Here is a 15,130-nt window from a genome sequence, read left to right on the forward strand (position 1 = left end):
CCGCTCTTTCCTAACAGAGGGCAGCACCAGTACTCTACCCGCCACCTCCAGTCGTTTATGCCTCATAATAACGGGACTTTTTTTTTTTTTGTTCTGCTGTCGACAAGGGAAGTGTAAGTCGGCATATTTGTGCGTTTTGACACGCATCGCTTGGCAACGTACGACTGCCTTGGAATATAGAGGAAAAATTTACCTGCGCTAGTGTTTTCGCGAGCCACATACCCTCCGCGACCGCAACTTGGTGCGCGTAGCCACCAGGTGCGTCATGAAATTTTTGTTACTCTGAGGTTGATGTCATTTAAAGACAACCTACAGATCATGCTGAGCTGTTGCGCACGAACAGGATTGCTTCAAACTGTCGCCCTCTTTGAATGTGTGTGGTGGTTCGCAGAATGTTCTTTTTCTCTTTTTAAAACGACAGCTTGTGTTAGTTTTTGCGCATAAAACAAAGCCGAGAATGCCTCTAAATGGTACTAGTCCACAGAATGGTTTTCAGAAGGCAAGCCTTCGTCTTTCTTTTTATTTTTTTTTTGCGCACAGCAGGTTTCGACGACTCGCGGTCGAAACTTGTATGCAGCCATCGCGTGACCGACGCGTTCGCAACCATCCGGTGGCAACAGCGCTCGCCTAGGCAACGCAAAAACCCCCATTAGGACACACCCGCAACAACCTTCGATGCCGACCAAAAAGCAACGCAAACGACCGTTGCGGCTTTCGTTCGCGCTCGTACCGACGGCTGGGCAAGGGCAACGATCCAGAAAGTTCGTCTGCAATCAGCTGTTTTTCTCTCCTGCGCCGAAACCGGAAAGCACGTGACCCACGGCTGCGGTGGCGCGCGCCGGTCCACTTCCACCAGTCTGCGTCAGTGCGCCGCGTTTAGGCCTAGCGCTCGGACGTGTCACCCCGCGTTTGCGCGGCGGACCTCCCGTGTTTTTCGCCGTTCACTGCCCAAATTTGTCCCCGCGTTGTTTTCATTTTCAGCCCGGCGTTACTACCCTACTGCACAGGCTAGGAAGGATCGGCATCTTCACCTTCGTCGTCTCTCTTCGCTCATACCTGTGATCATCCGTGGATAAACCCGCCGTCCTGAGAGCATCTCAGCTTTTGCTCTCTTTTCCCATGGCGTGAGTGGTGCAGCGAGAGCCTTAGCAGCAGCGGCGGGACCCGGCTGGTGCTTTCAACTCTGCGCCCGAGATTTCGCGTCTCTCTTTTTCTGCCGTGCCCAGCGTGATACGACGCATCGGTAGAATGAGCGCGCGACGTGGCCCAGCGGCGGATATGTGAATTGTGCAGCGGCGCTCGTGCCGCTGACTGCGAGCTGCTCATCGGCGGACATCGGTTCCCCCGCACCAGCTCGGCGGTGCCCGTTCGAGACAACCGGAGGCCTTCGTCGAGCACGCCGTGCATTGCCTCTTCTCTCATTTATTTGCTTAAACCCGGTGCACTCGTCCCGAGTGAGAGACCCGCAAGCAGCGAGTTCGGCGGCAGCTAGCTGCCGCGACCGGGCAACATGGCGGACGCGGACCCCGAAACGCTGCTCGAATGGCTGAACATGGGCCAAGGCGACGAGCGAGACATGCAGCTCATCGCCCTCGAGCAGCTCTGCATGTTGCTGCTCATGTCCGACAACGTAGACCGGTGCTTCGAAAGGTGCGTAAGCCTCGAGACCTTTCTTCGTTTTTTTGTTTTCTGTTTCTGGGGGGGCGAGCGTCGGGCGCGGGCCCTTCGAACGGCGACTTGTGTCTGGCCCGCCGATTCGGTTGCCGTGCCGAAGGAAATATTTTGTTTTGCCTCGAAAGGTGCGTTTGTATATCCTCGTATTGGTAACAGCTCCTTGCTTTTTGCGCCTGAGTTGCACCGCCGTCTGGATCTCCACCGTCCAATGGTGACAAAAAAAATCTCGGCGGCGGTTGTGACTGGTTTTTTTGAGAGCGGACATAACCGTTACTTTTTTTTTTTTTTTAACTGGGTCGTTGCTTTCTTCGAAGGTTCTGGAAAGCGCTTCTCTCGTCTTTATTCGCGTCGATTTTCCCGGTTCCTATATTTGGGGAATCGCCCCTGCAGGCAGAGCCGTGGAGACAAAAGGCTGCCTCCGCGATGCACTGACCCGTTTCCGGGCCAATCGAGACTCGTTACGCCGATATACGAGGCCAAGCTGTTTGTTTAGTTGCTTGTCTGCAGCAGCCGCAGCGTTGTCTGGAAGCCTTGTTTTCGATGAGTAGCCTTTAAACTGAGTTTTTGTTTGGGTGGTACTACGTTTCTCACCAAGCGTTGGTTCCCTCGAGAGTCGCCCGTAGGTACAGCAGACGGCCAAGCCGACTTCCGGTTTTGCTTTTTTTTTTTTTACTTTCGTACGCTCGCGAGCTACAGGAGGCGCAGGAAGTCTGGAGAGGTTTGCGTAGCGTCAGGCCGCGGTTTTTAAAAAAACTACTGCGTAGCTGAATTTTCAGAAAAAAAAAAAGTGACGAGTGGAGTGTTGTCGCGTTGCTTTGAGATGAGTCAGGCTCCGTTTCGTCTGCTCTAAATCTCTGGGCCTCGTTTATGCGGCGCAGTAATAACCTCCGACAGGATGAGCAGTCCACAGGACGTGCGAGAGACATTGGGCGCGAGTCGTGCCAGGGGACGCGGTCAAGGAGTTAAATTTAACGAGGAAAATTGCGCGAGCGCTTCAAATTGCGGCCTCTCTGTGACCTGAAAACCAAGAACAGACCAGAGAAAAAAAAAGGCTCGCTCGCCTTGCGCAGTCCGCGTAATGGTGCCCGCCTGCCGAGGCGCTTGCAAAATGCGCTTCTAAAAGCCCCCTGTTCTGCTAGCTCATGTTCCAGTTTTGCGCAAAATGCGGACGGGACGACATTCTTTGATATTTGTGCGGGAGTTCTGCACAAAGTTCTGGACGGCTTTCGGAGCAGTGGGGAGGTGGGTTACATGTGGCGGTTCAAATAATCGCTCGACGAAGTGCCAGCCTCCTAACGAGTGTAACACGAGGTCCTTCGAAAAGCGAGCAAATGACTTGAAACGCGAGCACTAACACTACTCGTGTGGCTGACGTAACTTGTTCAAGTAGTGATGCAAGTGAACGTGTTGACCAATAGGGGCTCGTTTGCGGGACTTGTCCCCTAACGACTGCGGTCGGAACTAAAAGTTATACGCTGCGATAGTTTAGGAATCTACCAGTACAGCGTTCAGCGTCGTCTGCTACCACTTTCCACGAGCGAATATTTCAAAATTTTTTCCTAATTGTATTGTTATCGTGCTGCACCTCCGATTTTGGTGTTTTCTTGAAGCGACAGCTTCGTTTCGCCCTACACATATACGTAGAGTAAACGTTCGTCGGAGATTGACGTCTCCGCTAGGCGGTAGTGACACTGCCTTCTACCCGATGGCTGAAAGCTGTCCGATTTCGCCTCGCCGCCGTGAATTTAAAGATAAGAGCCGTTCTTCCAGGAAAGTGGGCGTCTTTATTTTGTCGGCAGTATCTTGGAGGGGGGGGGGGGTGATACTGTCTCTGGGCGCGCCTGAAATGGGGACGCGGCGGGCTCGAGTTGGGAGAAAACTGCCGAGACAAGTCACGCACCTTGGATTGCCCTAGGACCTTGACGGGCCGTTGAAGAGCGGGTGTAAATAATACAAAAAAACAGCGAAATAAAATGCAAGGCGTGCTGCGCCCTCGGGCGACTGCAGCGTATGGGACCATGCACGCTTTGTTTACTTTTTAAGTCGACCAGTCGATGTAGGAAATCTGTAGGGCTAGTACCGCGCGGCGCCTTTTTTTTTGTCGCTAAAGCACTTTGCTGCCCCTGGGGGTGTCGTCTGTCGAGCCGCGCTCCCATTGGTTGCGATAAGGAGGCGCGGTGTCTCCCGTCACGTCAGGCGTAGCAGACGACGCGGTAGTAAAGACGTCCGAAATCAAGTGCTTTTCGTGCGATTGTGTCGATTGTTCGCGTTCTTATTTCGATAGCCTGTCTCCTTCCTTGTCTCGTTCGAGAGCGACAAGAAGGAAAGAAATAAAATAAAATGACGCGGACGCAAAGAGCGGAGGCGACATTTTTTTGTTTCGCGTGTTTTCTCGTTGAAATAGGGCTTCATTTATTAGTCACACGCGTTTAACTCGGGAACTAAAAAAGAAGAAAACCAATGGTTGCTTCTGATAGAGGTGGAAAAAACGAACCCAGAAGCCAAGTTTGATGAGTGTAGAGTAATTATAGGCAAAAATGTCGAAATAGCGCGGTCGTCGATATAGCCACGGGAACGGTGTGGTCACTTCCACTGGAAGTCGTCACGGCATAGTGAAAATCCTCACAGAATGGTCGGAAAAACGTCGGATTTGTGTGAAATTAGATGGAAGAATGTTGAATTAAGCGTAATTAACACCTAAGATCCTCGAAAGATGTATAATTTGCGTATCGATATAGCCTCGGGAACAATGTGATGTTACATCCACCGGAAGTCGTCATGGCATAGTGTCCTCGGCTTTCGCCTCTCAACACTTCAGTTGCCAAAGTGTCCTCGCAATTTTTTGCCGCGGTTGCGATAGGATCGAGGAAAGAGCGCAGTCGATAATGCGGCTGTCGTCATGCGTTCGTGGTTGTTTTCGTTGTCAGACCTTTTGCGGAAAACACGCTGGACGCGGAAAGCATAGCGCAAGGCAGCTGCCACGTGGTGCAATCTACCTTCGGTCGGCAGTTGTTGCCAAGCGGGTGCAACTTCCACCGGTTCATGAATCGGCGATGAGCAACGACGTTTGTCTGCTGTTGCGAGAAAAGAAAAAAATGGATGAGGCACTTACAGGAGTATAGACACCTAATTTTGGTGGCATGTTTTCTTCTCTATAAATATACGGAAGGCACTACTATGCATGAATAACCACGCGGTATTCGCCTACGGCGCGAAATAATTTATAATAGAAGTTTTCTGCCATGCTGTTTCGGTTTCAACAGCCGAACGATGGCTATGACGTCAGAGCGGTTATAGGTCACGTTGGGCACGGAAAAAATGCTATATAATCGCTGCTGCATCGTTTTAACTCACTACAGTGCTGAATACAGCCTTCTTCAAGAGGCAGAATGACAACGAATGTAGAAACAGCGATTATATTGCAGTTTTTCCATGCCTCGCGTGAAACATAAGCACACTTTGACGTCACAGCCGTCGTACGGCTGTTGAAACCGGAACAGCGCGAGAAAGCAATTCGATTATAAATTATTTAGCGGTGGCAGGAGGATACCACGTAGTAATCCGTGTATAGTGCCTTACGCCTCATTACAAAGAAAACACGCGGCCATAAGTTGGGCGTCTGTTGTCCTTATTAAGCTCCGCCTTACTGGTATGGCGCGACAGCGTAGTGGGTTAATTGCCATATATGCAGAATTGGTCATTCTCGACATAACATTCGTAGGCCTCTGGGAGTCCTCTTACCGCTCCTGGCGCAGTGGTGCAGCGGTGCGCCACTGCCCTGCGATGGCAGGTGCTGCCACCGGTGGTGCTTCTGCGGCCCAGGTTACGGTGGGCAGCTTGCTCCCAGTCCGGTGGACAGGTTGTGATGACGCCGGAAGGTCACGTGACCTAGGCACCACCTTCGAGATCCATGCTCGCGATTTTTCGCTCACAACGCCGACGACGCTGACGCCGTATAAAGGCCCATCTCCATGGACACATCCGAGGCGCACCAGCGCAGCGCCTACGCGTACCAGCGTACGCCGGAGCCGGACTGCGCATGCGCGTCGCGCATGCGCGACGCGAGCTGGCGCTGGCGCTTGGCAAATATCTGTCCATGTCAGATATTCGCGCCTCGCTCGCGCCGGCGCCGGAAGTGACTCGCTGGTTTGCGGTCGGTGTAACCAATCAGAGAACGCAGTTCTCTCGGCATCCGGTACGGCCCTTCGCGCCGTTTGCTTCGCCGAGTCGAGCTGAACGCGGTAGCCGCGACTAAAGTCCCTTGCTTTTTTTAGAAAAGCTCATAAAGGGACTTTAGCCGCGACAGGCCATCGAGTTGCATGTGTTTTTCGACGCTTGTCGCGGTGCGGCGCTGGGCGCGTAAGCGCTGCGCTGGTGCGCCTCCGATGTGTCCATGGAGATGGGCCTTAAAACACTGCGGCGTTTCCGCTGCCCGTTTCGTATTGAATTGTTGGGCGCAAAAATACCTTACGGCGCAGTGAACCAACTTTCCCAACAACTCGTCTTGCTGAAATACTTACGACGCTAACAAAAAAAGTCATTAAAAGAAGAGAAAAGCAAAACTGCGGTCGAAGTATAACGGTGATTCGCGGGTGCCGGTCTGGGAAACGGCAAGCCGCAAGCAAGACTACGCGTGCTGTGCCTTTTGTTTGCGGCCCGGAATGGAAGTGGCTTTACGTCGTTCGTCACGGCATGAGAATGCTCCCAGTACGGTTTTGTGCACGAATGGCGACGGGAGGACCGCGTTCGTGGGAATGCATCTGGGTGGTGTGCGTGTTTCTGGGAGATCGTGGGCTACTTGTTCGAACCCCAGCGCCGTGCCGTGTCGCCTCCTTGTGTGGTCCTAGCTTTGCTTCATCCTTTGTTCGGGCGCGACCGACTTTCCCAAGCCTTGCAGGCCATTCTTCCGTTTGGGAACTTCACCTCGGTCACCTGATCTTAACCGAGCGAGCTTCACTCGGCTGATTCAGCTGCGAGGGCTCACGGAGTAGCTGCGGTATTGGTTAAATGAGCGCGACGGATGTCGAGTCTTGCGTTCAGCGTACGTCTCTACCTTCGTAACGGATGTTCCGATAGTTCCTTTGCAGTGCTTGCGTATTGCTCCACGTTGAGCCGAAGAGGATCCTCCTGGGGCCGGTCGATAGATTCCAACAGTAGTACCCGAATCGAAGCACCACTGGGGCATTCGTGGAGCTCTGCGCCTAGGGTGTGTGAGTGATCACGTGTGGCCGCACTGGTTACGAATAAGAGGGTGCGGGTTCGATCCCTGTCGCATTTCCTCTTGGGCGAAGCAAAAGTGTTGCGTTTTTAAGATGCGCGGTTAAGAATCGCACGTGCGGCGGATATTCGTTCCCCCCCTTCCCCCATTAGCGCAGTGGCGTACGTCCATGCTCATACATCTTCGCTGTGCTCAAACTCTTGCTAAGCGATCCATTAATTACGAGCACGAATTCGACCTTGGGGGAAGGAGGGGGGGGGGGGGGACGACAGTGTTTGCGATATCAAGCTAGATCGAGTCTCGTACCGTGCAGTGTCTCTTTCTCTCTTTGTTAGTAGTTCAGCGCTTGACAGATGACGGTAGAGTCGGCGTGCATTTTTTCCCCCCTAGTGCATCGTCGCCGGCCGGAAAATTTGTCGCACGCTTGCGCGCGCTTTTTTTATGTTGTTGTTCGTTTGCTCTGGGATCGTTTAGAGTCTGCGAGGTGCGCCGCAGCCGCCAATTCTCTCTCTCTCTCCCCCACGGCGAGTCGCGCATAGCGGCACTCGTTCGTTTGTGGATGGGACATGCGCAGCCGCGCGCATGGACTTGCTTCTCCGAGTTTTTTTTTTTACTTTACCCTTTGTTTATCTTTTCTCTCTTCCCCCCCCCCCCCCCTTTCGCGGTTGCGTGCGCTCTGTCGGGGCTCGAAGCACGTGAGGCGATTGCTGGCTTCCGTCGTGTTCTTTTTTTCATCCCCCTCCCCCCTCCCGCGTCGCTAAATAAACGAGATGCGCCGGTCTACTACCGCCTGGAGACAAGTAAAAGGGGGGGGGGGGGGGGGGGGTTCGTTTATCTGTCGCCCTCTCTTTGTGTGTGTGTGCGCTTACGTGTGCGGGACGTTTCGCTGGCCTACCATGCGTGGTGCTGATTATCGGTGGTGGGCAGATTCCGCCCTCATACGCGCCGCTGACGTCGCTTCTGTTTGCTTGTGAATTGAGTCCCCCCCTTCATTTTTCCACCGGCCGCTGGGAGTTGTTTTCTGGTTTTTTGTACGTCTTATTCACTGAAGGCTGCCCTGTACCTTGAATTGATCGTACTTAAGCAAGAGAAATGCGCAAAGACAGACGCGGATGAGAAGAGCACAAGGACGGGCGCATTCCCATCTGTTCTTTTTTTTTTTGCGCATTTCATTTGCTTAACGATGTACGACCCACTCGCCCAACAACGTGCTCTTTCAAATCTTGAATTTATCAGTTTGCGGAGCTGTTGCTCCTTAAAAAAAAAATAATAAGAGGGTGAAGTAAAAAGATGCAGCAACTGAGAACTCCTCACTCCTGTTCGCCCCTCTCACGTGGTGGAAAGACGTCGGCAATAATGTTAATAAGCAATGCGTGAAATAAGGCAAACATTCTGGAGGGTTCGTAAGACTACTTATGTGCTTTGAATGCAAAAGCATGTTTTCCTTTTTATTTTTAATTATGTAACCACTTCCGTTATAATTACGCACCTATTCATTAGCACCGAGTCATAAGGCAACGCCATATACCAGGTTCGCATTTGTTCGCCAAGAAGCAACGCTGTTTTGTGGTCCGTGGGTTTCATGCCTCGCAGACAAAGTCCCGGGTTCATTGGCCCGCACTTTCGGCGGGTTTCGGGGCGCCACTTTTTCGGCTCATCGGGTTTCGTTACCCATGAGCCATTTAATTCTTTCGCGTTAATGAGGAAAATACAGGTACGGGGTACAGAAGCCTTTGTAGCACCGAGCTCTGCTTTGCTGTAAGTTGCGCGTTTTAGTGGGTGGGATAATAGCACGTGTAAGGCAATCATCATTCCCATTGAGTTATAAGGGAAAGGGACCGCGGACGAAAATCTGCGTGACAGCAGCTTGAGACTGTGTGAGCCCGCATAGTACATTGACATGGCGTGTGGCATGTGGTAAGCTGCGAGACCGCTAAGGCGCAAGCGCGGAGTGAGACATAGAATGAAACTGCAGGGTGCGGAAGTTTAACGGACTGAAACTAAATTATTTTTACTTCGGCTGTAAAGACAACGGAAAATATTTGTACATGTAAATTTTTACCTGTTCGCCTGTACAGAAATACATTTTAAACTCTTAAAGTGTTAAAGCGTAAAGTGTTGTGTACATTCGTATTGCATGCGTTACGTTTGATGATACCGGGGTCACATTGAGCGCCCGGAGCACCATCTCAATGTCCTCCCTGCGTTTGGCAGCTGAGTTGCCTCAGCGCCTCTAGAACATTACTACTACTACTGCTACAGATGCTTCAGGTTCAGCGAGGCGATGATGGGCGCGTGAGTGTCTCGGGCGGTTCGACCCTCATGGTTTCTTTTTTGGGCAGGCTATGAACAGACAGCCGTGGCGTTAGACCCTGCTCTGAAATGTTTGCCAGGGGTGAGCGCAAAGCGTTTCTTCCGTGTAAACTATGCTCGTAACGGAAGGGGCGAACCTTGTCCGGTTCAGTACCTCGTCGACGAACGCTTCTGTTCCCGGTCGCACCTTGCCCGGCGTGGCGGTCTCCGGTGGCGCCATCCATTGGCTGGCGACTGGGCAATCGCGCGCCGTCTTTCTTCGCTGGGGGCCCTCCTCTTTCCGGAAACTGGTTTGACGGCGCCCTTGTGCGATTCCCGGCGCTTTTGGGGGCAGAAATCGCGTCGCCCGAGTTCCATTTTTCTTTCTTTTTTCTTTTTTGCGCGAAGAAGCGCCGATGTCCTTGCAGTAGTAGTAGTAGCAGCATTGCGGCAGTCGCCGGTCGATCTCTGTCCGCCGGCGCTAGTCGAAGTGCTTCCGTCGCGTATTTAACGGGTAGGGAAAGGGGAGCATTTGCTGGTGTGGGGGAAGGGGAGTGGGCAGACTACCCAGTAACGATAACGGCTCGGTTAGGTTGGCTTCCGGGTGGCGTGTGCCAGAGAGATTTGCCGCGCTTTGCGAACCTCCTCGCGGCGGCTGTATAGTGTTTCCTCCTCGCCCCCTGGGCCTCCTCCTACTTTGCACTCGCCCGCGCCGTTCCGAGCTCTTTCCTCGGTGCGTGTCTGGCTAGTTAATGACTGCGTTGTTTCCTCCCCCCCCCCCCCCCCCCTTCCTTAGGCGAAAAACAAAAAAAAAAATCTGTGGGGAGGCATCATAAGCCGCCATTTTTCGGTGGATAAACTTCGAAAAGCGTTGTGCGAAACGGGACTGCACCACCCTCCACCGCAGCGGGAGGAGTGGTCTTGGGCAGGGCATGTAATGCGAAGGCAAAATAACCGCTGATACTTAAGGGTAATGTAATAGATTCCAAGAGAAGGCAAACTTACCAGGGGTGGCAGAAAGTTTGGTGGGCGGATGAGAATAAGAAGTTTAGCGGGGAGTATGGTGGCCGCAGCTGGCGCGGGACAGTGTTAATTGGAGAGCGATAGAAGATGCCTTTGCCCTGCAGTGAGCGTAGTCAGGCCGATGATGATGATGATGTCGAAACGACGAATCTCGATATAGCCGCGAGAGCAGTAAATGGAATGCAAAGTGGTGGGGTCCGAAAACAACTCGGTTTAGTTGCTGTCTGTGCCAAGAAGGTTCGTCCTCTCGTAGCAGCTTTTTTTTGCCTAGGGTTTCACTCGAGTTGCGCGCCAGCGCCTGCGTCGGGTTCGCTCTTTACTTCACCTGCGGCCTTTCTCTCTGTTGGTTGTGGTTTCGGGAAAGGGAAAAGGAGTGCACGTGGAAGCGTCGTGGTAACGGAACCTTCCAGAGCGAACCTTGCGCACTCTCGAAGTCGCACGTGGGTTGAGGAGGGGTTTACCGCTGTCGCAAGGGTCCCCCTCGTCACCGTAGCTGCCGCGTGGTGTGCGTGCCTCTTCGGAGCCCGTTTCTGGCGCTCACATTTTTACTGCACTTCCGCCTCGCATTGGTTGTACATCTGTTTCGTCGTTGTTTCGCTTCTTTTTATTTGTTTTTTTTTTCTTCCTCTCCCGAGGAAAGGTTGTTTGGAGGGTTCGTTCTGTTCCGTTGACGACAAGAAGGCAGCCTTGACTTCCGGCTGCCTCGTATTTCGTCATGCGGAGAGAGGGAGGCCGTATACCTCGCTGTTTGCCGGTTTGTGTTCGGAAAGAAGCGCTTTCCCCCGACGTCGCGCCGCTCCGAACCGCTTCCGTCCAGTCCGCGTTGAGCGAGGCGGCGAGGGCTGTGGTAATAATCTTCCCCTGGAACACCGGTGTAGGAGCGCACGTACTGCATGTTCCTTTGTTGCTGACAGAGATGTCCGCTTGATGATGATTCCAGCTGATGCAAGAGTCAGGGCTGAGTGCTGGCCTAGTACTTCCGTTCTGCCACTGACCGAGCTTCCACCCTCGGCGAGCTTTCTTTCTTTTAATTCGGTTGAAAGCCTCGTCATGGGGAAGAATAACTTTGTCGTTGGTCGCAAAAATTCATCTCTTGGTTGGTGGGAAGTGACGTCAATTCCGGCAAACCGCATCGTGAGGCGGGAACTATGGAAGAGAAAAGGGCTGCTCCAACGGTACTCGCTCATGTCTCAAGTCGCGGTTCCTTGTTCAGCGTGTCAGACCAACTGGTCCAGAACTTCCACCCTGCTGCGAAAGAGTGCCGCAGAAAGAAGCGGTCATTGAGCGAGACGCAAAAAAAAAAAAAAATCGAACAAAACACGCGGTGTCGCCGTCCGGCCTTGGCTCCGTCGTCGTCTCCTCCTAGCCGTTCGCTCGCTTGCCGCCGCATCGCCGGGCGGCTAATGATTTGGCGTGGCGCGTAGCGGACGTCGACTCGGAAGCGCGACGGCGAATAACATAAAATAAAAAGCGGCGACTCCTTGGCCGTCGTGCTTGGTGGTGCTGTTTTCGTTGGCAGTTTCGGCGAGCATTATAGACGCTGGCACGGCGTGGGCGTCTTTCTCTCTTGCGCTGGAAAGGGTGTGCGGTGTTGCTATCTGGCCAGCGCCTCTAGGCGTGTCGTCGAGGGCCCGTTTCGCCTCCCCGTCCTTGGGGAGTTTTCTGCGCCAATCAAGGTGTACGTACGCGCGGAGCCCGTTCTCGTCCGCGTAGCGACGGCGGCCCGCGCTGCTGTGTTGTTGTCCTTGGTTGCAGCGCCCGCTTTGGATGTGCCTGCGTTTCGTGCCCGCGCGCTGGCCATATCGCTTTGGCGGCGTTGTTGCCGCACGCTGGCCGCTGCAGCGTGCGCATTTGATTTCCCCGCGTTTTTAAGGCGCAAGCCTTTAATGGCGCAGATGACATTAGCAGAGGGTGTCACACCTTTGGCAGCGTTTAACTCGTGTTAACTCGGGAACTTGAAAAGATAGAATAAAACCAATGGTTGCTTCAGGTACAGGAGGAAAAACGAACCTAGAAGCCAAGCTTGATGACTCTAGGTTAATTAATTATACGCAAAAATGTCGAAATTGCGTCGAAATAGCGCGGACGTCGATACACCACGGGAACGGTGTGACGTCACATCCACCGAAAGTCGTCACGGCATAGTGAAAATTGTCAGAGTAGTCGGAAAAACGTCGGATTTGTGTCAAATTTGATGGAAAAATGTATAATTAAGCGGAATTAACACTAAAGATCCCCGAAAGGTGTATAATTTGGGTATCGATATAGCCACGGGAACGGTGTGACGTCACGTCCTCCGGAAGTCGTCACGGCGTAGTTTCCTCGGCTTTCGCCTCTCAGCACTTCAGTTGGCAAGTGTCTTCGGAAATTTTTTTCCCGCGTGTTTCTCGGCGTGCGCTTGTTTAGTTCCGCAACGTCACTTCCATCTTTTGGTTGTGCCGCGGTGGTCTCAGTCGTCAGGGCGTTCGGCGAAACGCAAACGCAGAAAGGAAGCGCTAAGGTATAGTGCCTAGAATATTCTAGGCACTATAGCTAAGGGGCGCCCGTGTGTTTGTGAATTGTCAGCGTGCGTAAAAATCGCAGGTGTTCCAAATTAATCCCGGGCCATCCCACTGCGACGCCCCTCGCAGCTCATGTGGTGCTTGGGACGTCAAACCGTACCGATTAGAATTTGCAGTTTTTATTTAGTTTTTTTTTTTGCAGCGATTCCCTGTGGAAGGGACAGGAGTCGGGGGCCGTTAGCGCAGTGCAGGTTAAAGCGTGATCTGGAAAGCAGAAAAAACAAAGGATTGAGAAAAAAAAATACTGCTCTATTTTGTGTAGATTTTTTTTTTTTGCCATCAATTTGTTCCTCTCCTCACAGTTGGCAGCCCCGCCATCTAAGGGGATAGTTGTGACGACGAAAGTTTCACCTGACCAACGGTAATAAGGCGAACGAATGAGTCGGAGGGAAAGAGTCGGTTCCAAATGTGTCGCCCGCAGTGAGTGTTCTTCCTCGGGGCGAAGTGATAGAGAGAAAGAAAAGGTGCATTTTATCCCGTTTGGTCGATACATGAGAAACCTCGCTGCCGGCGAACTCTGGGCCTTCGTCTTCGATGGCCGGCGGCTCTGCACGCAGTCGTTGCGGCGTCCCGTTACACCTCCCCCCTGGCATTCGCGTAACGTCCGAGTAACGGATATGGCGACGCTATCTCGTTTGGCGGCCGTCGTCGCCGCCGCTACCGACTCGCTACACCCTTCAGCGACTATCTCCGCGTCTTCTCCTCCTCTCCTTCTGGTCTCCTATTGAGCGCCGACGTCCTTCGAGCGTCTCTCGGCGGGCTGGCGGAGAAACAAAAAAAAAAATAAGCAACGAAAAAGCGTGGGACACCGGCCTCCCCGTTCTTCGCTGCCTCGGGGAGGAAAGGCCGTGACGGCACCACTGGTGAAGAGGTTGTTATTGTCTACGTCTCCCCCCCTGCCTCCTTCCCTCGTTGCTTTGTTTCTGAACCGCCAGCGGTGGCTCGGTCAACGCCAGCTGTGCGCGCCGAGCTTGGAGCCGACCGCTCACGAAGAGGTCCCCGCTATGCGCTCCGCGATGCCCATTGCGAGTGTGGCTGCTGCCCGGCTTGTTGTCCCTCTTTTGCCGAGCAGGCGTGGGCTGCGTTTTGCGATGCTGCCGCCGCTTAGCTCTCCTCCTCGTTCTCGTGCTCTCTCTCCCTTCGGTGTGTCCGGTCGGCGTCGCGTAAACATTGCCCAATGCCGCCGTCGACCTCGGCGCTCGTCTCGTGCGGGGCTTCTCTTTTTCTCGCTGGGCAAGAGTGAGCGAATAGAAGAAGAAAATGGCGCGGTGTTGGGACTCTGTCGTTTGTGGCTGTTTTTTTTTTTTTTTTTCGCGTCGTCGACGCCGTTCTCTCAATCTCTCCGGCTCTCTAAGGGTTCTTGGTCTTGTCGTGTCCTCTTTCTGTGATGCTGCTGTGGTCTGTTTTCTTATGTCCCCCCTGCACTCTCCCTTTACTTAGAAGGTCGTCGCAGTTATAGGTTCGGACATTTCTTGTTTCAGTGACGTTCCATGCGGGGAATTTAGGGAATAAATTTGTACGAAAAGGGATTCTTGGCGGGTTTTTCAGGGTAATTCGGGAAGCGAAATTTTTTTGAAAAAAAAAAAAAAAAACTGCCGCGAGGAACAAGTGCCGTAAATAGGTATTTTAGTGTGTCATGAAGGGAGCATGAAACGTGGCTGTTTTGCTGACCGCGTGCTGCACGTATACGAAGCAGACGCAGCGATCCGACGGGCGCAATTTGTCGCCCCGTTAGGAAGTTGCCGAAGCCCGTCCTCGTTCACCGCACTGGGCCGGAGAGATTGAGGGACTCGCAATGTGGGTTAAGGCCGAAATGCTTTACGGTCGTCGCTTCGTCGGCGAGGGCCTATTGCGGTATAGTGCCGCGCACTTTCCTACCGGACATGCGCAGAACGTTCCGAAAGACCGGTGCGATCGGATTGGGCCTTCTTTTATTTTATGCCTCCTAAGAGGCGACGTAGTGCTTGTGTGCACACGCCTAATTATTTGTGTTGAGCGGTTCATTTTTTTTTTTTTCATTGGTCCCGGCCACGGCGGTCGCATTTCGATGGAGGCGAAATTCTAGAGGCCAGTGTATACTGTGCGATGTCAGTGCTCGTTAAAGGACCCCAGGTGGTGGAAATTTCCGGAGCCCTCCACTACGGCGTCTCTCATAGCCTGAGTCGCTCTAGGGACTCCCCGTTCCCAACTGCATCAAGCTGCTATTCTTTGCAGCGGGAGTACGCCCCTGTTACCCGGAATAAGCATTCGGTGTATTTAGCGATCGAAATCTACACTGGGAAAACACAACACCCTGCCCATAAAAGGGAGGACAGCTTACCCCCTTTCTACTCCCGTATGGGCTCATTTTTATGTTAATAGT

The 15,130-nt window shown here is 52.9% G+C and overlaps 1 protein-coding gene and 1 long non-coding RNA gene across 2 annotated transcripts in view; both read left to right on the top strand.

Moving 5' to 3' along the window:
• Positions 1-847: 847 nt before the first annotated feature.
• The window catches only part of Ufd4 (ubiquitin fusion-degradation 4-like), a 106,340-nt gene continuing 92,057 nt past the window's right edge, over positions 848-15,130 (top strand). The window contains exon 1 of the mRNA XM_089556412.1: positions 848-1,650. Within this exon, the coding sequence (XP_089412538.1) occupies positions 1,511-1,650 (140 nt within the window). The 5' untranslated portion in view covers positions 848-1,510. The remainder of the gene's footprint in view (positions 1,651-15,130) is intronic.
• On the top strand, positions 11,512-14,337 carry LOC149331237 (uncharacterized). The gene is made up of 2 exons (XR_016285036.1): positions 11,512-12,707; positions 12,745-14,337. It is a non-coding gene; the product is annotated as an uncharacterized LOC149331237 (long non-coding RNA).

The sequence above is a fragment of the Amblyomma mixtum genome, chromosome 8 (genome assembly GCF_055824585.1).
Source record: "Amblyomma mixtum isolate Tamu chromosome 8, ASM5582458v1, whole genome shotgun sequence".
Lineage (NCBI taxonomy): Eukaryota > Metazoa > Arthropoda > Arachnida > Ixodida > Ixodidae > Amblyomma > Amblyomma mixtum.